This window comes from Mytilus galloprovincialis, chromosome 6 (genome assembly GCF_965363235.1).
Source record: "Mytilus galloprovincialis chromosome 6, xbMytGall1.hap1.1, whole genome shotgun sequence".
In the NCBI taxonomy this organism is placed as follows: Eukaryota; Metazoa; Mollusca; class Bivalvia; order Mytilida; family Mytilidae; genus Mytilus; species Mytilus galloprovincialis.
In genome coordinates, this window is record NC_134843.1 from 5,605,482 (window position 1) to 5,627,743 (window position 22,262).

Below are 22,262 nucleotides of genomic sequence, written 5' to 3' on the forward strand. Positions count from 1 at the left end.
AACAAATGAAGATTTTGAATGATAAATTACTTTAAATAAAACAATCATTGTTTTCCATTTCCTGACCAAGTTTAGCAAAATTCCAACTCTTTTCTTTCTGAGGATATTTCACAATAGTGAAAAACATAGTTTCATAAGACAAATAATTTAAGTCTGGCAAAATATTAGGGGAACATTTTAAAATTCAGATCTTTGAACAATATGAAATCGTATCAGCTAAATTTTCCTTTCTTTTCTATAAAATATGTCAAATTTTAGCTTGGATTGCCTATGATCATAATTTATGTTAAACAATAATTAGGTACAGGATAGCAGATCTAAACGTTTAGTACAGGTTTAGGAAAACAATTTAATATTTTACTTTTTGATCTTAATGAATAATGAAAATTTACAAAATGAGGAGACAAAGCTACGACATATCCATGTCTTCTTCCACGTAAGCCATTTGACTAGGATCAGAGTGGCCTCCCATGACGGACTGATTCTCCTGAGGAGTGATCTGATAGTCTAGTCCTTGAGGAACATAATTATAGGCCGGATTATACTGAGAGGAGGAGGAGTCAAAGGAGGAATCCATCTGAGAATCCCCATGTTTCTGTTCATTAAACTGTTTGTTCTGTTCGTGCTGCATCAATAACTGATGCTGTAACACGGCTATGTCTACACCTTGGGGAATAAAAGCATTTTTACGACTAGGAGTAGTTGGACAGGATGAGGTCTGATAGGTAGGTGCAGAACTAAAGGACAGTTTGTGCTCCACTGCCTGTTTCACTTCTTCACTCGGAGGATCAAATGGCTGCTGTTGTGCAAGTTTGTAAGATATTTTCCTGATGACTTGAGGTCGACCTAGTTGATTTAATTCACTGGTGGTCAACCTCTGAGGCATAGATACAGGCATATAGGTAAGAGTTTGTTGCTGGTCACCTTGTGCATACTGAGGATCAATCTGTAATTGCTGAAATTGATTTTGTAACGGACAGTGAAGTTGCTGTTGAAATCTATGTTGAAGTAATTGTTGTTGTAAAGGCTTGTTACTGAACCCGTCAATCTGCCTTTCTACTTGAAGAGACTGCTTTAGAGCTAACAACCTATGAGGCTGAATGTCAAATGTCTCTGATGGTAGACTCATTCTTTTCATCAGTGGACGGGGCCGTACAATTTGACTAGGTTTAGCACCATCTATTGATTGTTCTTGCTGAGATTGCGGGATATTGTACTGCTCGTACATGTTCTGTACATGAATTTGTTCCTGTTGTATGTCCACCATTCCTGGGGCTCGCATGCCCTGTCTTAACTGTCTGAATGCAAACATACCCTGTGCAACAAGTCCATCAGAAGCCCTTCTCCCTTCACGAAAGTGTACAGGAGATTTTGTTTGACTACGATCTTCTCCAGTTTGTTCTTCTTCACTTCCATTTGATAATTCATTCTCCTGTTTAACAGTACCACTGGCCTGTGCACATGATTGTAAACTAGACATAATATCCGATCCTAATGAGGAATCAAAACTTGCAAACGGAGAACCACTAGTGTTAGTTTGATTGGACGTGGGAGTCTGAGACAAATCACCGTAAGCTGAACTAGGAATCAGACCAATCCCAAATCCATCAGGTACAAACTGATCCTTACTCGAGTCATCGTCATCCTCTAAAATGTCTGCTTCAACTCCTTCATCTATCGATGTAGTTATCATGTGACCCGATATGTATGATTTCACACATGGCTGAGGTAATGTGTCAACCATGCAGCCTGTTACACCGTGAGGCGTTGGAACGTCCATTTCACGATTAAAAGTATTTTCATATGGATTAGGCTGCGGCCGCCAAGAACTACCTGTGTTTTGTGCTTCAGTCTCTGTTGTTTGAACACCGGTTTGACTAGAAGGAACCACTCTTGACATAGCTTGTTCTGCAATAGTGCTAGGTCGCCTCTGACGAGCGTCTATTTTGTTTTCAGGAGGAAAACTACTTCGATGTTGTTTTAATCTATCCATAAGAAGATAATATATTGCTGTGTAATGGTCATAAGAGTCCTTCTCTAATGCCTGAAAAAAGTAAAAATAAATACATTATTGTATAATAAATATGTAGTTCATATTACAAAAGTAATTATAACTCTTTGTTAATACTATTGCAAAGTTAAATTTTTTTTTTAAAAAGAATCTGTACACATGTTCAGCAACATCAAATCCATTTCATCTTTTGAATGTGCTGTAATTTTTCCATAACTTTTAATGTCTAACCTTCTATATTTTCACATTTTAATGTTCTTTGATGACAATTTCCAATATATTATAGAAAATATAAATCTATTTCAGTTTACATCTATATGATACAGTTTGTATCAAGTAACACAAACATGTTCATAATATCTATTACACACACACACACTGCTTCTAAAGTTCCTGTCAATGTTATCATGCAATCACTAAAAATAAATCAGGTAATTTTACTTAGACCAATGCTTAAAATATTGATTCTTGGATACAGCATGTACTTTGTATTGCAAGTTTCATTTTCTCTATTGACAGAATTGTGTGTGATATTGTTTTCTCTTCATTATACATTTGATATTATTAATTTTTCCAGAAGTTGTAGTATCAAATGTGACTGCAGTTAACCATGTGTTCTTTCCTTTATGTTTACATTCATTTTCACGCAATAAAAATATTTTTGGGGAGCATGTACCTTGAAGAGGAATGTATTCCACACTTCAGCAATTTATTATGTTGCATCAGTATACATAAACATGTAAATAATCAATTTTAGGATAACTATCACCTCACCCTTTACCAGCAATTATAAATGTATGATAAAAGTTCATGTTAACCATACCTCTTTTGTTTTCTGTTGATCAATACCTAAACTCTGCATAAGTCTAAGTATCTGTTCGTTGAACTCCCCCAACTTTGCATTGATCCCTAACATGGGACTGGGAGGGGTAGATTTTGGCTGTCCTTCCTCAGACTGCATCCATTTATGCTTCTTAATTTGATTAATAGAAAATCTTTTGTTAGGGTCCAGCACTAACATTCTTCTAATTAAATTCTCACAATCTGAAATTCATGAAAATATAGCAATAAATATTTAATTTTTTGCATATGTTAGAATACAGGTTGCAAAAAATGTAAATATTAATATGAAATATTATTGAATGTTATACTTTTAAGCCTCTTATGCAAATATATTTTCCTGCATTCAATTAATTAAAGATGAAAATACGTATGGATGAAATCATCTATCTACAACCAAGCTGAATTGATATCAATTATTGTAAAGAGAAAAAGTCATACACAAAAAATTCAGCAACGAGCTCAGAAATATTTACACCTTTTTACCAAAAATAGTTGTCAGATCCAGGTAATTAATTCTGCATGTAAAATAATCGATAATAGTTATTTATAATTCCTCAAAAACATGTGCTTTTTTCAAAAAGTACAATCTAAATAGAAATCAGTGTTCCGTGTGAAAACACTGATAAATAGCATATCAATTACCTGCAGTACATTATTATGTTTTATAACATTACTATTCTTTTGTGATTTAAGTCAATTTTATTTCTTTAACCTGATTCAAAAGGATGGACAACATATTTTACAAATTCAAACTATAGAAATATCTACAGTTATGATAGCTCATAAATAATCGTAAATGATAAAATCTTAGTTGATAGTCTTTTACAACATTCTTGCACCCAACACACGTTAACGGTTGTTATATAACTGTCCAGACCTTGACATATATTTTATTACAATAGACTGTTAATAAATTCTTATTACGTGTATTTAGGAATGTATGAATGATTATTTTTTTTGTGTTTTCAAGTTATTTAATTTATTCTCTGGAGTGTACATGTACAGTATTATATTCTTTGGAGGAGAGTGGATGATATGTTCATATATGAATGGATGTCTTTGTATTTTTTTGTGATATATCTATAATGTTTTCCTTTGTTTTCATAGGCATAAGGGTTTAATTGTGCATTAATTCAATAAATAAATAATTCCTGGTTCTTTACCTGTAGTCATAAAATAAGGGATTCTAAATCTCCCGGACAGCACTCTATCACGTAAAATCTGTAAACTCTGACCATCAAATGGTAAAGCACCACATACCAATACATATAGCACTACTCCTAAACTCTATAAAATAAATAAAAAATATATATATGATCAAGCAACACTTCTTTATTATGTGCAATATTGACATTTTAACATTATGTACAATATCGTACAAATTGGTACAATGTTATACAAAACACCTGATTTAAATTTAAAATTATTAAAGTCTCAACCCTTACGAAATCTGTCTTGATCAAAGGATATGTTATCAGACTGACATGTTTATAATTTGTTGAAACAATAACAATGTGTATTACATGTATAAATGTAGGTCAATGCAAACTTTATTCACAGACAACTATGTGACAACATTATTTAATTACAATTTACAAATGGTCAGATCATAGCTAGAGGCAAACTAAACACCAGCAGTGATGTAATAAGATCTGTCAATCATACTGCAGTACGTACATACATACAGAATTACGTCAGACGCACTACTTACCCATATATCAATCTGTGGTCCTAAATATTTCTTCCCTTCAAATACTTCAGGAGCAGCATATGGCGGACTGCCACACCATGTAGACAAATGTTCATTCTTTTTGTAGAAATTTCCAAAACCAAAATCTGCTATTTTTATATTCATGTTGGCATCTAGCAGTAAGTTCTCTGCCTGAAAGAACAAAGAGGGTTACAATTGTTATTACATTTTTCTATTTCTGAAAAAAGCAATTGATTTAGAATAATTATGAATGCTACATTAAAATCAATTCCCTAGATAAAATGAACCAGCATTTAACAGAATAATGTGTAAAGCATACCAAAAAGCTTTTTTAATCAGGGTACCAGGATACTTTACCAACAAGCTTTGATAGTTGTTTAATCAGGGTACCAGGATACTTTTATTTCAGTGTTTTCAGGAAGGCATTTTATTATATAGATTTTAAAAAGTTTCCATATAAAGTTTTGTACACCAGACATATGTTAGATCTACAAAAGAGGGACCAGTGATGCATGAATCAAAAATGTTTACAAGGCTGAACTAAGTATGAAGTTGAAGAGCATGGATGACCCAAACAGAACTGAATTTTGATTTATCAACCTATATAATTATCAACAATAGAAGTTTAAGTAAACTGATTTCTGTCTCTCAATTTATAACTGGAATATTGTTCTCTGGTTTATTTACAAAGTAAGCCTTAAAACTTGTAGATAGAAGCTAAGTTATTTGAATGAGGTCGTTACAAAGAATTAAAGTATAATACAAGGCTGTAACCTATTCAACCTTTCTGTCATCAATAATGGTCAAGTACCATAATGCTGACCAGTCAATAATTCATTAATGGTATTAATAACCCTCCATTTACCAATATTCATTACAATGAATTGGCATTATATGATCGAACTTATAATTATATTAATCTGACAAGGCAAATTCTCTTCAACTTTATCCATATTTATATGTCGTTGCAACTTGTCAGTTAAATTAAGATTTTCTCGAGGAGTTTAATTTTCAACATGCATTTATTTTCAAATATCTCTTTTAGTAAATGAAATAGAACTGACCAATTAAAACATTATATGGAAAATGTTAACCTACAAGCAATCATTATTCACTGATTTAGTAATTATCATTTATTACCTATCAGTATATATTCATGTATTATTTTAATTTTAGTTTCTTGTGTACAATTTGGAAATTAGTATGGCGTTCATTATCACTGGACTAGTATATATTTGTTTAGGGGCCAGCTGAAGGACGCCTCCGGGTGCGGGAATTTCTCGCTACATTGAAGACCTGTTGGTGACCCTCTGCTGTTGTTTTTTATTTGGGCGGGTTGTTGTCTCTTTGACACATTCCCCATTTCCATTCTCAATTTTATGTAGTAAATTACATTGCACATTTACAAATGAAAGAGGTAAATAAGTGTTGTTAAATGTTTCCACCCAGTTGTATAAAATTCATCAACTGCAAATGTTTGCCACAAACATCAGGTGAATCAAAAGATTGTCTTAAAGCAACAATATGGTATCCAAAATCTAATGATTCAATTTTACCACAACAATTTTATAACCTGCCTACATTTGTAATAAATTAGTCATTTCTATGGTATTTCCTTTCATTTTCAGACTAATGCTTACAAGTATATATATCAAGCCTGACTGGAGTTATATATAATCTATTTAAGAATTTATTTTTAGAACTGTTTGGAGAAACAGGTGAAAATGCATGAGATCAGAAATGGTTGATTTTTAAAGACCTTGTTATAACTCCTATATATACATTAAATCCTCATCTTCACCATTAAAAAATTAAACAAAATATATAAATTCAAGTAAAATAAACAAAATGATACAGTTTATTTTTGTATAATGATACAATAAAATTATCTTGGTAAGAAAATTGTTGTACAGATGTAGGCGATATAATTATTTTGTAAAATAAATTTCAACTATTATTTCGTAAAATTAATCTAAACGATCAGTAAAATTAATAACAGATCATTTTGCTGATAAAAAGTAAATGAAATGATGAATTACTAATAAAGTGTACTATTGTTGGCCAAAAATAAATTAATGTCTACTAAAATAAGATGTCAATTTTGTTATCTAACAGTTTTCGTTCTAATTGCCGCTGTCGACGAACACCTACACAAAAGAAGTCATATTTAGACTTGTAATTGTACTGTTTTGTAACTGTATTGGTAAAGTATAAAGAGTTTCAACTACTTTAAGATTACTAGTACAAAGGTAATCAAAAATATAATTTTATCATCAAAATTCCAGGGTAAAATGGGACAAAGTTTAAAAACGACCCTGTATGTTACCCCAATCTCTAAATGTTTTCCAGTCGGTTATAAAACACATTAACTAACAAATAACCTTTGTTACAATGCATTTTAATGATAAATATGCATAAATAACTGTTATAATTTATTGAAAGCAAAAATCTTTTTTTTTTTTCTAAAAAAGTTATTTTCATTTCTGCTTTTGAAATACAGAATTTTATAGTACATGTATGTTTAAGGCTTTACCTGGAATAGTGATATTTTTCATGAAAGAATTTACTTCATGAATAAATCAGAATTTAAGAATTTTAATGGAACATTCATCAAACTGGGACACAGTGAGAAGTTGTTTAAATAGCAAAATATGAATGAAGGAACATTTCAGGTTTCTTGGAAATTTTTCTGATTTATCCTTTTTATGGACTGAGAATTTCATAAATTTAGCGTAAGAAACTTTTTTGCTTCAAAGTTGCAATGCCTCATTGCACAGCTCAGTTTCAGAGTAAATATTCAATATATCCCCCCAACAGATAACATAACACAAAAGGTCATTTGATACGAAGGAAAACAAAAACCCACTCATAAAGGTTAGAAATGAGCACTAGCTGAAGCTGCTACTTGTCATGTTAACTTCTCTCACCGGATGCAACATATTTGATTCAGTATTTATACAAGATATGTTTGTAAACATCATGGATCAATTTTAGTTCACTATCATAGTAAGCCTAACGATTTAACCCAGTATTTAAAACAGGCAATCTCATTTATAGGATGTATACTTTTTATTTCAAAGGGATATGAAACAAATGACTATTATCTTTTAATAATCTATACTATGCTATAAGACCACAGTCCTAGGCTTAAATTGTCCAATGTAAAACTAAAAGATTATTTTTGACTGAACTGTTGACATAGAGATATCTTTTACCTATCATAATAATTGACAAATCTGTAACAGCAGGAACCTCTTTTTACATTTTCTTTGAAGGTGAGATTTAAAGTTTTAGGAAACTAAAATTTTAAAGCATAGATATTTCAATGGCTTTGATAAAGGAAAATATTGTTCTTTTTCTACATGTGCATCTTCTGTAAAAAATAATTCAAATCATGGTCTTTCAAATGTGAAAACCTGTGTTTGCAAAAACTGACAAATTAAAGAAATCAGTTATTGTATGCAGATATTGAACCTTTTGTTCTCTAACCTTTGATCCTCAAATTTACAAGTCTTTATTTACTGACATGCAACAACTTATTAAAACCATAACAAAAACCAGGAAGATTGACTATTTACTTGTACAAAATTCTCTCCCTATCTTTATCATGTTTATAAAAAAACTTTATTTTTTTCATTGTTCATTCATTGGCTGGAAATATTGAAAAACAATGACAAATCTAAACGTCGTCTCACCTTAATGATCTAGTGTGACAAACATAGGGAAAAGTTAAAATGCAAAGCATGTAAAGTGAGGGCTACAATTTGGATTAATTATCTCGTTTGAAGTTACAAGTTATATATTACATCCACCTCCACACATATACAGTTGTATATCTTCCTACACAATTTACAGCTTTATAGAACGAATACCAAGAAATCGTTTATTTGAAGAAATAAAACTTCTTATGTATATATCAAAGTTCACTATTTTAATGGCAAATTCTTACATCAGCTTGAGTTGGATAGTTAAAGTTTGGGTTTAATGCCTTGGTCACAATATCCTCTGATCTTGGTTTTGAGAGATAAAAAAAAAAAGAAGATCCTTTTGAATCACAGTTTTCCTGCCTTCACATACATGTTTACACATTTAACAGTTAGAACAAAGTTCAACAAACAGATAATGTTTTTTAAGTGCATTTGCACTGAGCAGATGTTCTCAATTTCAAAGAACACAAAAAATTAATAAGTCATTTTCTGTGCCTTTCTCATAACATTTATTGAATTATCAATACTCTAGACTATGGTAATTAATTTGACATGACCTTTTAACTATACATATACTGGGTACTGATGCATAAAAGTTATAGCTCATTGAGGACATGTTGTTTTCTGCTATAGATTTTTTACACATGTATTTATTATTTTACTTTTTAGAGATTAATTCAATCCACCTGCATGTTATCTGATATTTGACAACAATGAACGTAATGAATGCAAACAATGCCCTCTATAGGGGATATCTAGTACAGGATAAGGACATACCCTTATTTGATTATTCAATTTAAAGTGGCTTTTATCATACTTCACATAATCAACCGAGTCATAGATATCCCCCAGGAAGATTTTTTACTACTTCCCTACTACAAGTCAACCTAAAAAATATTTAGACAGAACCAAAACCTTCTTTTACAAAGTCTACAAATCTCTGTAATTTTTTGTCCACATTTATTTTTCACTTGATCGACTTCACTTCATTTTATAAACCTTTAAAATTAAACTGATAAGCAGAAATTTTAAATCAATTGTTATGGCCAGTTCAAATCATTATGGAATTTAATGGTCACATTTATATTATTTAAAATAACCTCAGTTTTTTTCTACGTTCGTTCGTTTAAATAGCTTAGGTTCAATTCTTAATTAAAGCACAAGTTAATAACCAGTGTAATATGATGGGCAAAAACCTGATTGACAATTACATTAGATTTTTCTTGTTTACAACATAATATAACTAGTAGATTGACGTCATTCATGACCTTAAAACCAACTGGGCTTGAGGCACAAACAGGGACTATAGGTAACAAAAGCATCAATAATAACAGTTTAAGACTTTTTATTGAAATTACTCCAAGAAATGTAAACTAGTGTTTATCTTTTATTCCCTCATGGTGAATCTTGACTTATATTTATATACACTCGTCAGTCAGACATATATATCTTTTTTGTCTACAGTCAATAAAACTAAAAGATCGACATATGTAAATATTTAAAACTAGTAAAAGGACATGGAATTCTGAGTTCATTTTTTGTTCATTCACAATCGCTTTCTCAAATATTTATATTACTTTTAATAGATAGACACTTGATTATAGAAGTATACATTCTTCCCAAATGAACCCCAATCAAAGGTACTTACATTGCAGAAATATTGGAATTTTAATAACACAAACTTATATATCAAGTTTTTAAAAAGACAAGAAAATATATCTAATTGAGTATGAATTATCTTCTACTAATGTTGAAAATAGTTTTGTAATATAAGGCACATTGATATATATAAAAGTTAAATATATTCAGTTTTAAGTTGAGCTCTTAGTGGATAAGGAAGTAAGCTTATAAATGTACATATATATAGCTGATGAATAATAGAGCGGCTTTACACAGCTTTCACAGGTCAACCTGGATATTATCTCTTCTAAGCCATCATTATTACTATTTAAACCCATCAGTCCTCTTAGTAATACATGTTTTACTAAATATAGCTATCCCTTAAACATCCCCAACTTTACAATTCAAATTTATGGTTTTTTAAATGACTGTAAATTTTGCAAATTTGAAACAAATTTTATTTAAAACAAATTTTATTGATCATATTCCCAGTTTTAACTAGATTCTTACCTGCTTTTAAACTATGTCTATATGAATCATATCAGAAATAACAATGGACAAATTCTGTTAACTTAGCATCCACTTATTTTGAAATGATAATAAAAGTTACTTTTTTCTTTTCATACCAAAAGCAAAGTTCAATATGTGATTCAAGAAATTAACTACAACTTTAAGACAGTTATTGATGTCTTAAGAATTTTTCATTTTATAACATAAATGTAAATGCACTAATCTTGTTCATAATATACATACATTGTATTTTGATAATTGTCAGAAGATAATCTCATACATGTTTTTGATTTGAAAGTTCAGCAATATTATATAGTACTAGCTTTCAAAGTCATGCAGTACACTCAGGGAATAAGATTAACTGGAGCCCAGTAGTCAATACTTCTTGGCTTTGCCCAAAACTTTGAAAAGAATATTCCCATATGGTGTAACAAAATTTTCATATTTTTTCAGTTGGGCCCATGGAGTGAAATATTAAATCTTATTCCCTGAGTCTCATTAAAGTCAAGTTAGGAATTCTTTCAAGTATGACAGCAAATGCCTCTGTGCAGAAATATCCAGAATTGTATGAGGAGAAATTTCCTCAACTTGATGATATATCTGGTACATGGTGTCACTAACCTTAAGATCTCTATGTACAACATGTCTAGTGTGACAATAGTCTACAGCCAGTATTATCTGCCAGAATTTCTTCCTGGCATCCCTTTCAGATAAACGACCATGTTGTGCTATAAAATCTGCAAATACAATTATAAATCATTTAAAGATGGAAAATAAATCACAATATAAGATCTGATGTAACTATCATTATTCTAAAGATATTTTCAGAAGTAATTAATTTTATTAGAAAATAGTAATGTGCAAAGACTGTTTTATAAATTATCTTTCTATGATGTAGATAAAGTTCAGACATTCAAATGTTTCTTAAATGAACAATTGTGTAGCTCTTACTGGTTCTTTAATAAAGCAGTTTACTTCTACTTTCTACAAGTGTGTGGATTAGTGAATTTCATTTATATCATTACAATAATGGCAATACTAAATTTTTAATCAGTAGGCTTATTTTAAAAAGTTTCTAAAAAGGTTTGCATTAAAAAGTTTTTTATGACAACTTCTGCAATTGACAGAAAGGTATATACATTATGAAAATTACTAAGCAGAAGGCTATTTAAACCTGATTTCTTAGGAAAACACTGCGAGTATTCAATGTATTTAGTAAATGCAAAATTTAAGTTCAAACACTTATAACATGTTGGTGATAACGTGCATGCTAAAAAGGTCTCGCTGTATGGACTAAAAGTTCAATGTATAACTTAACTTTTTTCCATTTCTTTTAGCCAATCAAATAAGCTAGATCTCAATTAATATATATATATGTGTGTAACTCTGCATGAAAAAGAGCTACTTTTATTCAAATTGAGATTACTTGCCATAATAATTAGCCTTACTCTACAGAATTTTCCACTTAATAAAGTTTGTTTTTTTCATTATAGAGCTCTCCAATTTTTTTAAAATTAAAAAAATCCAAATCTATTGATTCCTTGGTTCAGCCTGCTATGGCAAGCAAATATTTTAAGTCTGGCCTTAGTTATAAAGTTTATTTGTACCTACCAAATATTTCTCCATTTGGAGCATATTCTGATACTAAATACAACATGTTCTTTGTTTCCATAACCTGCATACAGAAGCAAAAAAATTGAAATTTTCAATAAATCTTTGTTTCTTCAGACAATAATATATTCTACTATTCACGTCTTAAGATAACAACACTGACGCAACATGTATATTCCTGAACAATGCAGGTGCAGAAATGTTAGGAAGTACAACGTAATTGTATATCAAATGCAAGGTACTTGTTTATTTATAATCATGATAATAAACCTATGAAACTATGTGGAGATTGTGCAGTCAACTGGTGCATCCACTGCAAGTCTAAAATACATGTACATATATGTGTATATTATGCAGTGAGTACCAGATTATACTATTCCAGAGTTAAATTAAATGCAACATCTTTGCACATCATAATTGTTTAAGAGAATCCTTTCCCAAATGAAAATTATTTGGATAGAATATAAGTAAAATGATACTGTTGGATATAAAGAATAGAAATTTTGCCTTGCTGCAAGCAAACTACAGAGTCACAGACTCCATAGACTTGTTAAATGGGTAACCTGATTTGTAAAGAGTGAAGCATACCACCGAAACAAACCATCAGATTTAAGATCCTCATTCTGGTCTGATAATCCTGTGAATTAATACACCATGAACAGCCAAATAAAGGCCCCACTTTGAGCCAGCAATTGATCCAGGGATGACAAATGAAATCTACAGATTCTATCTCAGTTAACCCATCAAAAGAGGAAGTGCTGGAAATTCCCTTAATTTAGAATAATGTATAACAAATATAGACAAGAACATCCATAAAATAAAATACATCCAATTGTTTGTACATCTACATATGATACCAAATAAGACATAACATGAACTTTAATGTATAAGGCTGGCACTGACAGAGTGGAAAGGTTTATGTTCAGAATGAGTCATTGACCCATAGCCAGCTGATAACACATGCACATAGGTAATTGAAACTATCAATGTACCTAGTTTCGTGATGGAAATATACATTTTAACACTAGAGTTGCAGGTACCCTGATGGTTGATCATTTTACAAGAAAAATGCTGTTTGCAATATAATGTAACGGTTAATCCCCCCAAAATATGTCAGGATACATGCATCTATTCTACTAGCAAAAGAGAAAAGAAAGTATTTGATTGTGTAATGACCTTACCTGATAGAGTTTGATAATATTTTGGTGATTGACCATTTTTAGGATCTGGACTTCCCTGTATACTTTGGTTAAGTTATCTTCATTTAATTGTGTCTTATCTATTATCTTGATAGCAACCTGAAAATAAAGTATTAAATATATACACACTGAAACACTAATGCTTGCTTGCAAGTCATAAATTCTGCTAAATTTATGAGGAATAATATGGACTTTCTAAGGGACAACATTAAAAAATCAATGAAGGATAAAAAACTTAATTCAAATAGTTTGGGGGTAAAAATTAGTTTTGTTTATCCAAAATTAAAAAACTATGTGAATTCAGTTTTTTATCCTACATTGAACTTTTGATGCCATCCTTAATCAGACAAAGGTCATACATACATGTATATATGCAGTGGTTTTGCAACTCATAAAATCATGGTTTTTCAACACAGAAATGTATTGGTATCAAGGATTCAAATTATTAGTGACTAAGCTATGTAGCCCAAGTCCCTAATTTCAGTATGGGCTTATGACAAATCTCATGCTTGTATAGTCTATATAGGAACCAGAAAATTCTTCTCTGCTACATGTACATGTCCATTGGCTACATAGATTTTTTTGGCCTACACTATGGGCTACAAAAAAAAAAGATTAATACTAGCTTTAGTTCAGCTTGCTAACTCAGGAAAAATACTAAATCTTTATCCCTGCTTACTTGTATTTTATTAAGATTCAAGAGTTTAATGTTAAGTAAATGTGGTTAAAAGTAGATGAATTTTCAACATAAACTTCTTGATGAAACTACGACAAAATCACAAAGGAATCAAACAAGGATTCCAGAATTTTTTTCAAACAATTTAGGTCATTTTTTTTATTTATAGTACTTGAAAGTACATGTACATGTGGATCATTCTTTTAAAATATCAATTCACATTTAAAGTATAATTTATGGAATACCAAACTTTTCTTTTGACTGAAGTAATGCTATTGACTAAAAAGTATAAAGTGAATTAAGCAGAAGTTTAACTTAAAATAACAAATATTTTTTCTACATAATTGAATTAAAGTTCTATATTTAAATCAGAATTGTTGAAAAGTTATTAAAGAATTAAGTTACTTGTCATGCAATTTCTTTACACTACATTTTAAGAGATTAACCTAGGGTCCATGTACCAAAAAATGTTTTTGTATAAATTTCTTTTCACTATAAGCATGATAAGGGACATACATATTAACAATGTGACAGACACACTGTATTCTATATATGTCATATATTTCCTTACAAATGTTCTAGTATTGTGTTGTGCATTGTAAACCATTCATAGCCATTGTTTTCTACCGGAAACATAATATACTTATTTACGCAATTAACATTTCCTTAAAAAACATTTTTTTTAACAATAAATATCAATATTAAAAAATGCAAGTCAGTTTCCTTCATTAATTCTACAGACATATATATAAAGTACATTGTTTCTTCCGGTACTGACAACCACACATGTTTATTAATTCTTAACATACATTGTATTTGTTCATTAAAATATCAACCAATCAATTGTCTTTAAAGTACTATCTTACACCTGTCAAATAGGGAAGCCTACAACATAGGTTTTGGTGCTATATCTCATACATCAATCGACAAAAATTAAACCTCAAGAGTTCAAGCATGATAACACTTTGGTATGTTATATACATGTAGAACATGACGTACATTGTACATGTATATAGTCAGTCAAAATTTGTTTACAAGCACCTACTTTCACATGTACAGTTATTGTACTCAGACAATTAGAGATACTTCTTGAAACAGAGACCCAATTGTGGTTACAACATTCAACTAGTTTTTGCCTATAAATATTGATATACACATAAAATTGAGAATGAAAATGGAGATTATGTCAAAGAGACAACAACCCAACTAAAGATCAGAAAACAGCTGAAGGCCACTAATGGGTCTTCAACACAACAACCCAACTAAAGATCAGAAAACAACTGAAGGCCACTAATGGGTCTTCAACACAACAACCCAACTAAAGATAAAAAAACAGCTGAAGGCCACTAATGGGTCTTCAACACAACAACCCAACTAAAGATCAGAAAACAGCTGAAGGCCACTAATGGGTCTTCAACACAACAACCCAACTAAAGATCAGAAAACAGCTGAAGGCCACTAATGGGTCTTCATCACAACAACCCAACTAAAGACCAGAAAACAGCTGAAGGCCACTGATGGGTCTTCAACACAACAATCCAACTAAAGATCAGAAAACAGCTGAAGGCCACTGATGGGTCTTCAACACAACAACCCAACTAAAGATCAGAAAACAACTGAAGGCCACTAATGGGTCTTCAACACAACAACCCAACTAAAGATCAGAAAACAGCTTAAGGCCACTAATGAGTCTTCAACACAACAACCCAACTAAAGATCAGAAAACAGCTGAAGGCCACTAATGGGTCTTCAACACAACAACCCAACTAAAGATCAGAAAACAGCTGAAGGCCACTAATGGGTCTTCAACACAACAACCCAACTAAAGATCAGAAAACAGCTGAAGGCCACTAATGGGTCTTCAACACAACAAGAAAATCCTGTATTGGTCTATACATATACTCTGTTACTCTTACAATATGTACATGGTAGTGTCCTTCCCAGGGCCTTTTATCACAACAGTCAGTACAATGTACATGTAAAAATTTATCATGGTGCAATATCTCTTCCAGGGATTTACATACATCGAAAAAAAAATTAAAATAGAATGTATAATAAAAATGGTATTATAATTTTAAACTACATGATGAAGAATTTTTGGGAAAATCATGTACATTTATATATACATGTATATATAGTGACTTGCGTAGATCATGTAGATAAACAAACTAAAACGTATGTACATGTAAAATGTACTAAAAAAACCTATCCAAACTTTTTCTTGGAGTACATAAATTTCAAGGTTCCAATTTCACTCAGACCACTTAGCCTGTTCAAAGTAATTTTCAACTAAATGTATCTTGAAACACACATTTCTACAATGTTCATTAGAAATGTTATTTGTTTCTTCTGTTATCATACTTTTTTATTTTACACTTAATCTACAAAAATTATATGGCCAGTTAGGACTGATATGAATTAGTTATATTTTTGACATAAAAAAAAAAGGTTGAATCAATAAATTTTCTGAGAGAAAAAAAATATATCATGCTTGCATTAATAATCTGCATTTATTATCATCATCATCATCATGAGATAATGCTAATGAAATCCCTGATTATTAAAGGATTAGCACGTTAGCATGATTAGAAAATGAAAGAATCATATTCTATGACCTTAATTTTTTCTCCTTTCAATGGGAAACATTAAATTATGACTTATCTTGAATAAATTGTATTTATCAGTGCATTTCATTGCTTTTAACCATAAATCTTTCAACAGGAAGGCAGATATAATCCAAATTTCAAAAACGTTTGACCTGAGAGAGAATTCCATAAAATACCCTAAATAATACATTGATTATTAATAAAAGTTTAAATAACTTCCTGGTCCAATACATGTAGTAGTAGCAAATGAAGTAGCAGTCAAATACAGTCTGCACCATAAACTTACTAGTCCAATAAAATTTTACTAGTCTGGGGCATGGACTAGTGGCTAACTGTGCACTAAAGTAGCCATAAACCATATTTTTATGCCAAGAATTACTGTCTTGCACCATAAATCAGTAGTTCTTGTTACAACTGCAATAGCAGCAGTAGATAATGTACATGTACAGTATGTAGTTTTACTGTTACAGTGTGCAATGTTGTCATTTTGAAGATAGACAGTGTGGCTAAAATTATAACATTATGTAACATCAATTTTGTCTGTATTTTTGTTTTGCCAAATTCCCTTCAGTACAACAATGTACATGTAGTCTGTACTGTTGTGTATTTTTTTTACAATAAAATGCACTTTTATTTCTGACACAAACAATGTACAAAAAAATGTAACGTACATGTACATCATTTCATGCACAAATGTACATGTAAGTGTATTTTTGGCACTGTGTACTGCACCATAAATAAATGTTTTAATTACTGTACATGTATTACTTAATTTAATAACTTTCGTTCAGGTGGGACAGATTTTCGGGTAAAAGGAATTGTTATGAGTTACTGTTTAACGGGACAGTACCTAAATTTTACGGTTTTTACCTACATGTACACATGTACTTGGACAGTTTTTTCACTAATGTTTATCAATGACTTAAAAAAGTTTCTATTATGTGTTTATGATGTAAATGTACAAAAGTATCCTTATTTACATTATAGTACATAGTGATTATTTCCAGTAACAGCATCTATTAGTTTATACTGCATGTGGACACTTTGATTTGTGTCTATATTAGTATTTTAAAATATTTAGCCATGCCAAATATGTCAAATCATAAAAATACGAATTGATTAGTCTCTAAGAGAACTTGCATTGGTGCAAGACACCTTATCGCTATTCCCGGCTGACCCTAGAATCTGTCCCACTTGAACTATTGATGTCATACAACAATCACTTTTGCATTGTGGGGACAGATATTTTGTATTATGATGTAAAAGTTTTACAAGAACCTGTGCAATGTCCAGTAATGGCAGATATATAGCGGTAACAGTAGTCAGCAGCATTCACGTCTAAGTATTGAGTCCACAAGGCGGAAGCTAAATTTTTGGAAAATTTAAGTCCGATTCTGTTGGCTTGTAGAGAAGATTTGAACAGGCCTGAAATCCATTTTTCAAGCCAATGCCATAGGGCTTGTAGTTAGGCGTAAAGACTTGCAGTGTGACATTACAGATTTAGCTTGTTATATTAATTTCTTATCCACAAACATGACAAATTATTTTAATTAATATTTGTTTACATTATTTATAGAACTTTTCGAGAATTGCATGTCCACATCAGGAAATTTAATTGTAGATTTTTTAAGTTTTAATCGGTTTAAATCAAGCAAAGTTACTCTACCAGCTTTGACAGTAGTGACGTCACAACTTCTCTGTGTCAGCAGTTGGCAGAAATAATGGCATCTCTGCTAACTTTACCCAAATTTGTTTGCACAATAGATTTTCATGCAATCGGTTCTGTTAGAATTGTTTAATGCATTCTTTTCATCTGCTTTACCCTGTGGATTAGAACACTCACCTCACTTTTTGTTATCCTGTGTCTTCCTAGTTTCACAACAGCGAAGTTTCCTTTTCCTATCGTTTTCTCGATGTCATAAAACCCCACCCGTATTTGTCCCTTGGGTCTCTCCGCCATGACCATCTTTTAAGTTTTATTTTTAAATTCCTTTTGATTTTCATATGCATTCGAAATGTTATCCAGTGTTTCATAAATCTTGTACAATCCTTCTGTAACTCGCATGGCGGTAATAAGTGCGAGACCGGGTCTGTGACGTGAGCGCTGACGTAAATCTGGTTAGATATTGACCGGTTTTCTTTGAACGATAGTTTCGTATCCTATGTTGCTAAGGTAGCTTCTTCGAATGACGTATTGAACAAAGTGGTCTTAGCTGGTAGTGAATCACAAATATTTATTATAAAATATGATGTGGTGTTGCAAAATTTGAACAACGCTAATTATAGATAAATTACATTTTTTTGTCATAATTTATTCGTCACTGTTGAATGTCTGTAATCTGGTTCAGATTTATTTCATTTATTAGTTATAGATATTTCAGTATGTCGATTAGTCTTAAGATTACATTGTGCAATAGAAAATGTGGTATACAGGAATATTTAGATCGTAGATCTAATACTATGTGGTTTAAGTTCGTTTAGTTGGTAAAATATTTGCTGGGAATATTTGTAAATTTAAAAATCAGCAACTTAATTGATACAGATGTGTCACAAGTTAAACTTTTCCCAAAACTGAATAATTAAGGAAATTTAAGGTCTTTCTTATTTTATGTTTTTTTTTTTCCAAATTAAGGGGTGGGGGGGGGGGGGGAGGTGAATGATAATCTTAAACAATTTTATTTTTATTATTAAGGTATAGATGTACATGTACATCATAACAGAGAGACATGTGTATATATGTCTCTGATCATAATGATCATTATTTGCGTATAAAGACTCTAGAAATTAAACGATACTGAATAGTTCCCTGACATAGACGGTACAGTTTTCGGGATAGTGTCTCGATTTCATTTATTCTTTATGGAAAACGATTTATATTCAATGCAGTTGTAGTGTATTATGTTCCTTGATTCGTTTTTGGTAGATAGAAATGAAGTGCCGTTAGTATTAAAGCTGAACCAATACCACTGGATTCCTTGAAATGGTATATATATTTGGTGTCACGATATCTCAGTAGCATGGGTTCGAATCCCGGCAAGGGAAGAACAAAAAATTTGCGAAAGCAAATTTACAGATCTAACATTGTTGGGTTGATGTTTAGACGAGTTAACTTTGTATATATATATGATATATACATGATACCATCTTCCAAGCTGAGCTTCCATGTAGACAACACATACCCACTACCTATGACTTCTCATCTCTGTATAATGATATAAGTATTAAATTATCTTTAGATTAAAGTTAAAACTCCCACCCAAACGGCCAAAGTTGACCGTACTATACGAATTTTGACTAAAAATATTTTGTTTCAATACCTTATTTATCTTCGGATGATCTTAAATTAACTTTAAAGATTTGGATTTGAAAACCTTGATACTACATACGAGTTGAAGGTATACCGTGTGATATAATGTGCTACTAGCTGATTGCTTTTTATCCCCTTACTGAGTGTGATACTACTCCAATAAATATATTGACTCAACTGACTTAGCCATGGTGTTTGATACTTCATTTTTTTTTCTGATTTTCATAAAAGTATGCTTAAACTACGTTTTGTGAAATATATCTACTGACAAATAGTTGCAGATAATTCCCGTTGATGTTTTTTTTAGTATTACTTTGATAATTTTTTGTTACTGAAATAAAAGGTTAATTTTGAAAAGGGCTTTTGTAATCGCTAAACACTGGCTAAACATTGATATATCTTTTGTTATTTAGCACATGAATAAAGCTTCCATTTTGCATGTAATGTTCTTCGAAGATAAACTATATGAAAAAACATGGACACATGTGGACGATGAACTTGGGTGATATGTGGAGCTACGTCAGAGATCTGTTTATTTACCTTTTGTTATGACGTATATATATGATGTGTCAATATTTGATTCTTCAACCTGACCATGAAATATAGTCTAAAATTATCGTGTTTCTTTGTCCTTTCACGAGGACGTTTAAATATAAGAATTGCACATTTTGCAGTCAAATGTCGACATGTTCTGAAAATATATTTCCATTAAATGTCTTTTCATATTTTGACGTTTTCGATGACGTATAACTTTAAATTTCAATAGAACATTTAAGTTTGGATTAATGTATTAATCCGAAGTTACATTACCAAGAGTTTGTTACTCAGCATGAAAAATGTTGTCTCTGCTGGAGAGTCCTCAATGGAGAGCCTTTATCATTGTTTATTGGAATTCATGATAGACATCTAAATAAGTTACTCATACTTTTTTTTAACACTGTGACGAAATTACATTTTGCCTTGTGGTAGGGGGGGGGGGGGGTTTATGGGTTAGGGTTTTTGTGTCATGATATCTCATGATTGTATACCACTTTTTTTTCCAAATGACCCACCGGGAATCACAAAAAATCCTAAACATTAGTTAAACTGTGAATGCATGAATCGCATCTGGATAAATAAAGACAACAGTAACTGTAGTATACCGCTGTTCAAAAGTCATATATCGTTTGAGAGAACACAAATACGAATTACAAACTAAAACCGATCTAACATTAACAATAAGAAACACTAAGATGCAACAAACGCCAACATACATACAGAAGAAACAAACTATTTGATAACAACTGTCATATTTCTGACTTGATCATGTACAGGACGATTTAGGGAAAAAAATGATGGGTTTAGCCTGGTTTTATGGCTAGCCAAACCTCCTACTTATGTAGCGTTACAAAATATCACTAAAATGACATCACTACGTGACAGAAATACAGCACATACAATTGCAACAACACTCAGCACAGATAAAAGTACACGTAAATAATAGGATTGTCGTTACAACCAGTAAACCGCAAAATAACAAACATCTTCTATTAACGACAGCACAGGAATCACAAACAATGACGTATTTTTGTAATGAATATATAATCTTGAAATCATACAATTATTTTAACAATACTAGTCCAAACAATTATCATGATTATGACGGTATTGAAAGGGTATAGAAAAATAAATGCTGTGACGACGTCATAATTATTTGGATTTACACAATACTTTATCCATGGAAAGAGGAAATTAACTCGACTAAACTGACAAATAAGACATAGCTGAAATTAAATATGTTTATAAGAAGAAAAATGATAACTAAAGGAAAAGAATATTTCATAGTTCAGAGAAAATGAACTAAAGTCTTCAAAACACTACACAGAAAATTAAAGAATAAGCACAAGAAACCTTCAGGTGCTCCAAAATGACAAAATAGTAGAATAACAAAAATCCCGAACTTTGAGGGAAATTTAAAACGGAAGGTCCCTAATCAAATGGCAAAATCAAAAGTTCAAACACATCAAACAAATAGACAATAGCTTTCACATTCCGTACTTGGGTACAGGTATTTTATTATGTAGAAAATGGTGGTTTACATCTGGTTTTATATCTAGCTAAACCTCGCACTTGTACGACAGTCGCATAAAATTCAATTATATTAACAACGATGCGTAAACAAAACAAATGGACATAATAGGTAAAAAAAAATACCAGACCCTGCTCCACTGGAGAACATTTTATTGAACATACGCTATGTACGGTTATTGAAGTTTGCAATTGTTCTGTTTAATCAATGCCGTTCCATTTGAAAGCTAGTTATTTAAAGTCATACGTCGCCAAGACGTGATATAATGATTATGCATCGAGTTTAGGAAGTTGAACCTACGCTCGACAGAAGCACATACACACTTCCACAGGTCACTGAGTAGCGTTTTTGATTAAAAAATATGATTGAAGCTACACAGACTTTAATTGCACG

General features: G+C 31.3%; 1 protein-coding gene across 2 annotated transcripts; it reads right to left on the minus strand.

The window, feature by feature from the left end:
• Positions 1–227: 227 nt before the first annotated feature.
• On the minus strand, positions 228–18,595 carry LOC143078792 (serine/threonine-protein kinase SIK2-like). Of its 2 annotated transcripts, XM_076253767.1 has the most exons (8): positions 18,338–18,595; positions 13,195–13,311; positions 12,014–12,077; positions 11,024–11,139; positions 4,566–4,736; positions 4,018–4,141; positions 2,835–3,055; positions 228–2,044 (listed from the first exon to the last, which is right to left on the minus strand). In XM_076253767.1, exons 1-8 carry the CDS (start codon positions 18,458–18,460, stop codon positions 410–412), a joined length of 2,571 nt encoding a protein of 856 aa, XP_076109882.1. In that variant the 5' UTR covers positions 18,461–18,595; the 3' UTR covers positions 228–409. The 2 variants fall into 2 exon arrangements, with proteins under 2 accessions (XP_076109882.1, XP_076109883.1); XM_076253768.1 differs by lacking the exons at positions 12,014–12,077; positions 18,338–18,595.
• Positions 18,596–22,262: the final 3,667 nt, after the last annotated feature.

Bases quoted from the DNA above. Each gene is read 5' to 3' on its own strand.
- LOC143078792 (XM_076253767.1), bottom strand. From the start codon at position 18,460: ATGGTCATGGCGGAGAGACCCAAGGGACAAATACGGGTGGGGTTTTAT. The intron at 4,737-11,023 runs GTTAGTGACACC...TTGTTCTTTCAG, and splicing joins TTGTACATAGAGATCTTAAG to GCAGAGAACTTACTGCTAGA. The intron at 3,056-4,017 runs GTAAAGAACCAG...CATGAATTTCAG, and splicing joins CCCTTATTTTATGACTACAG to ATTGTGAGAATTTAATTAGA.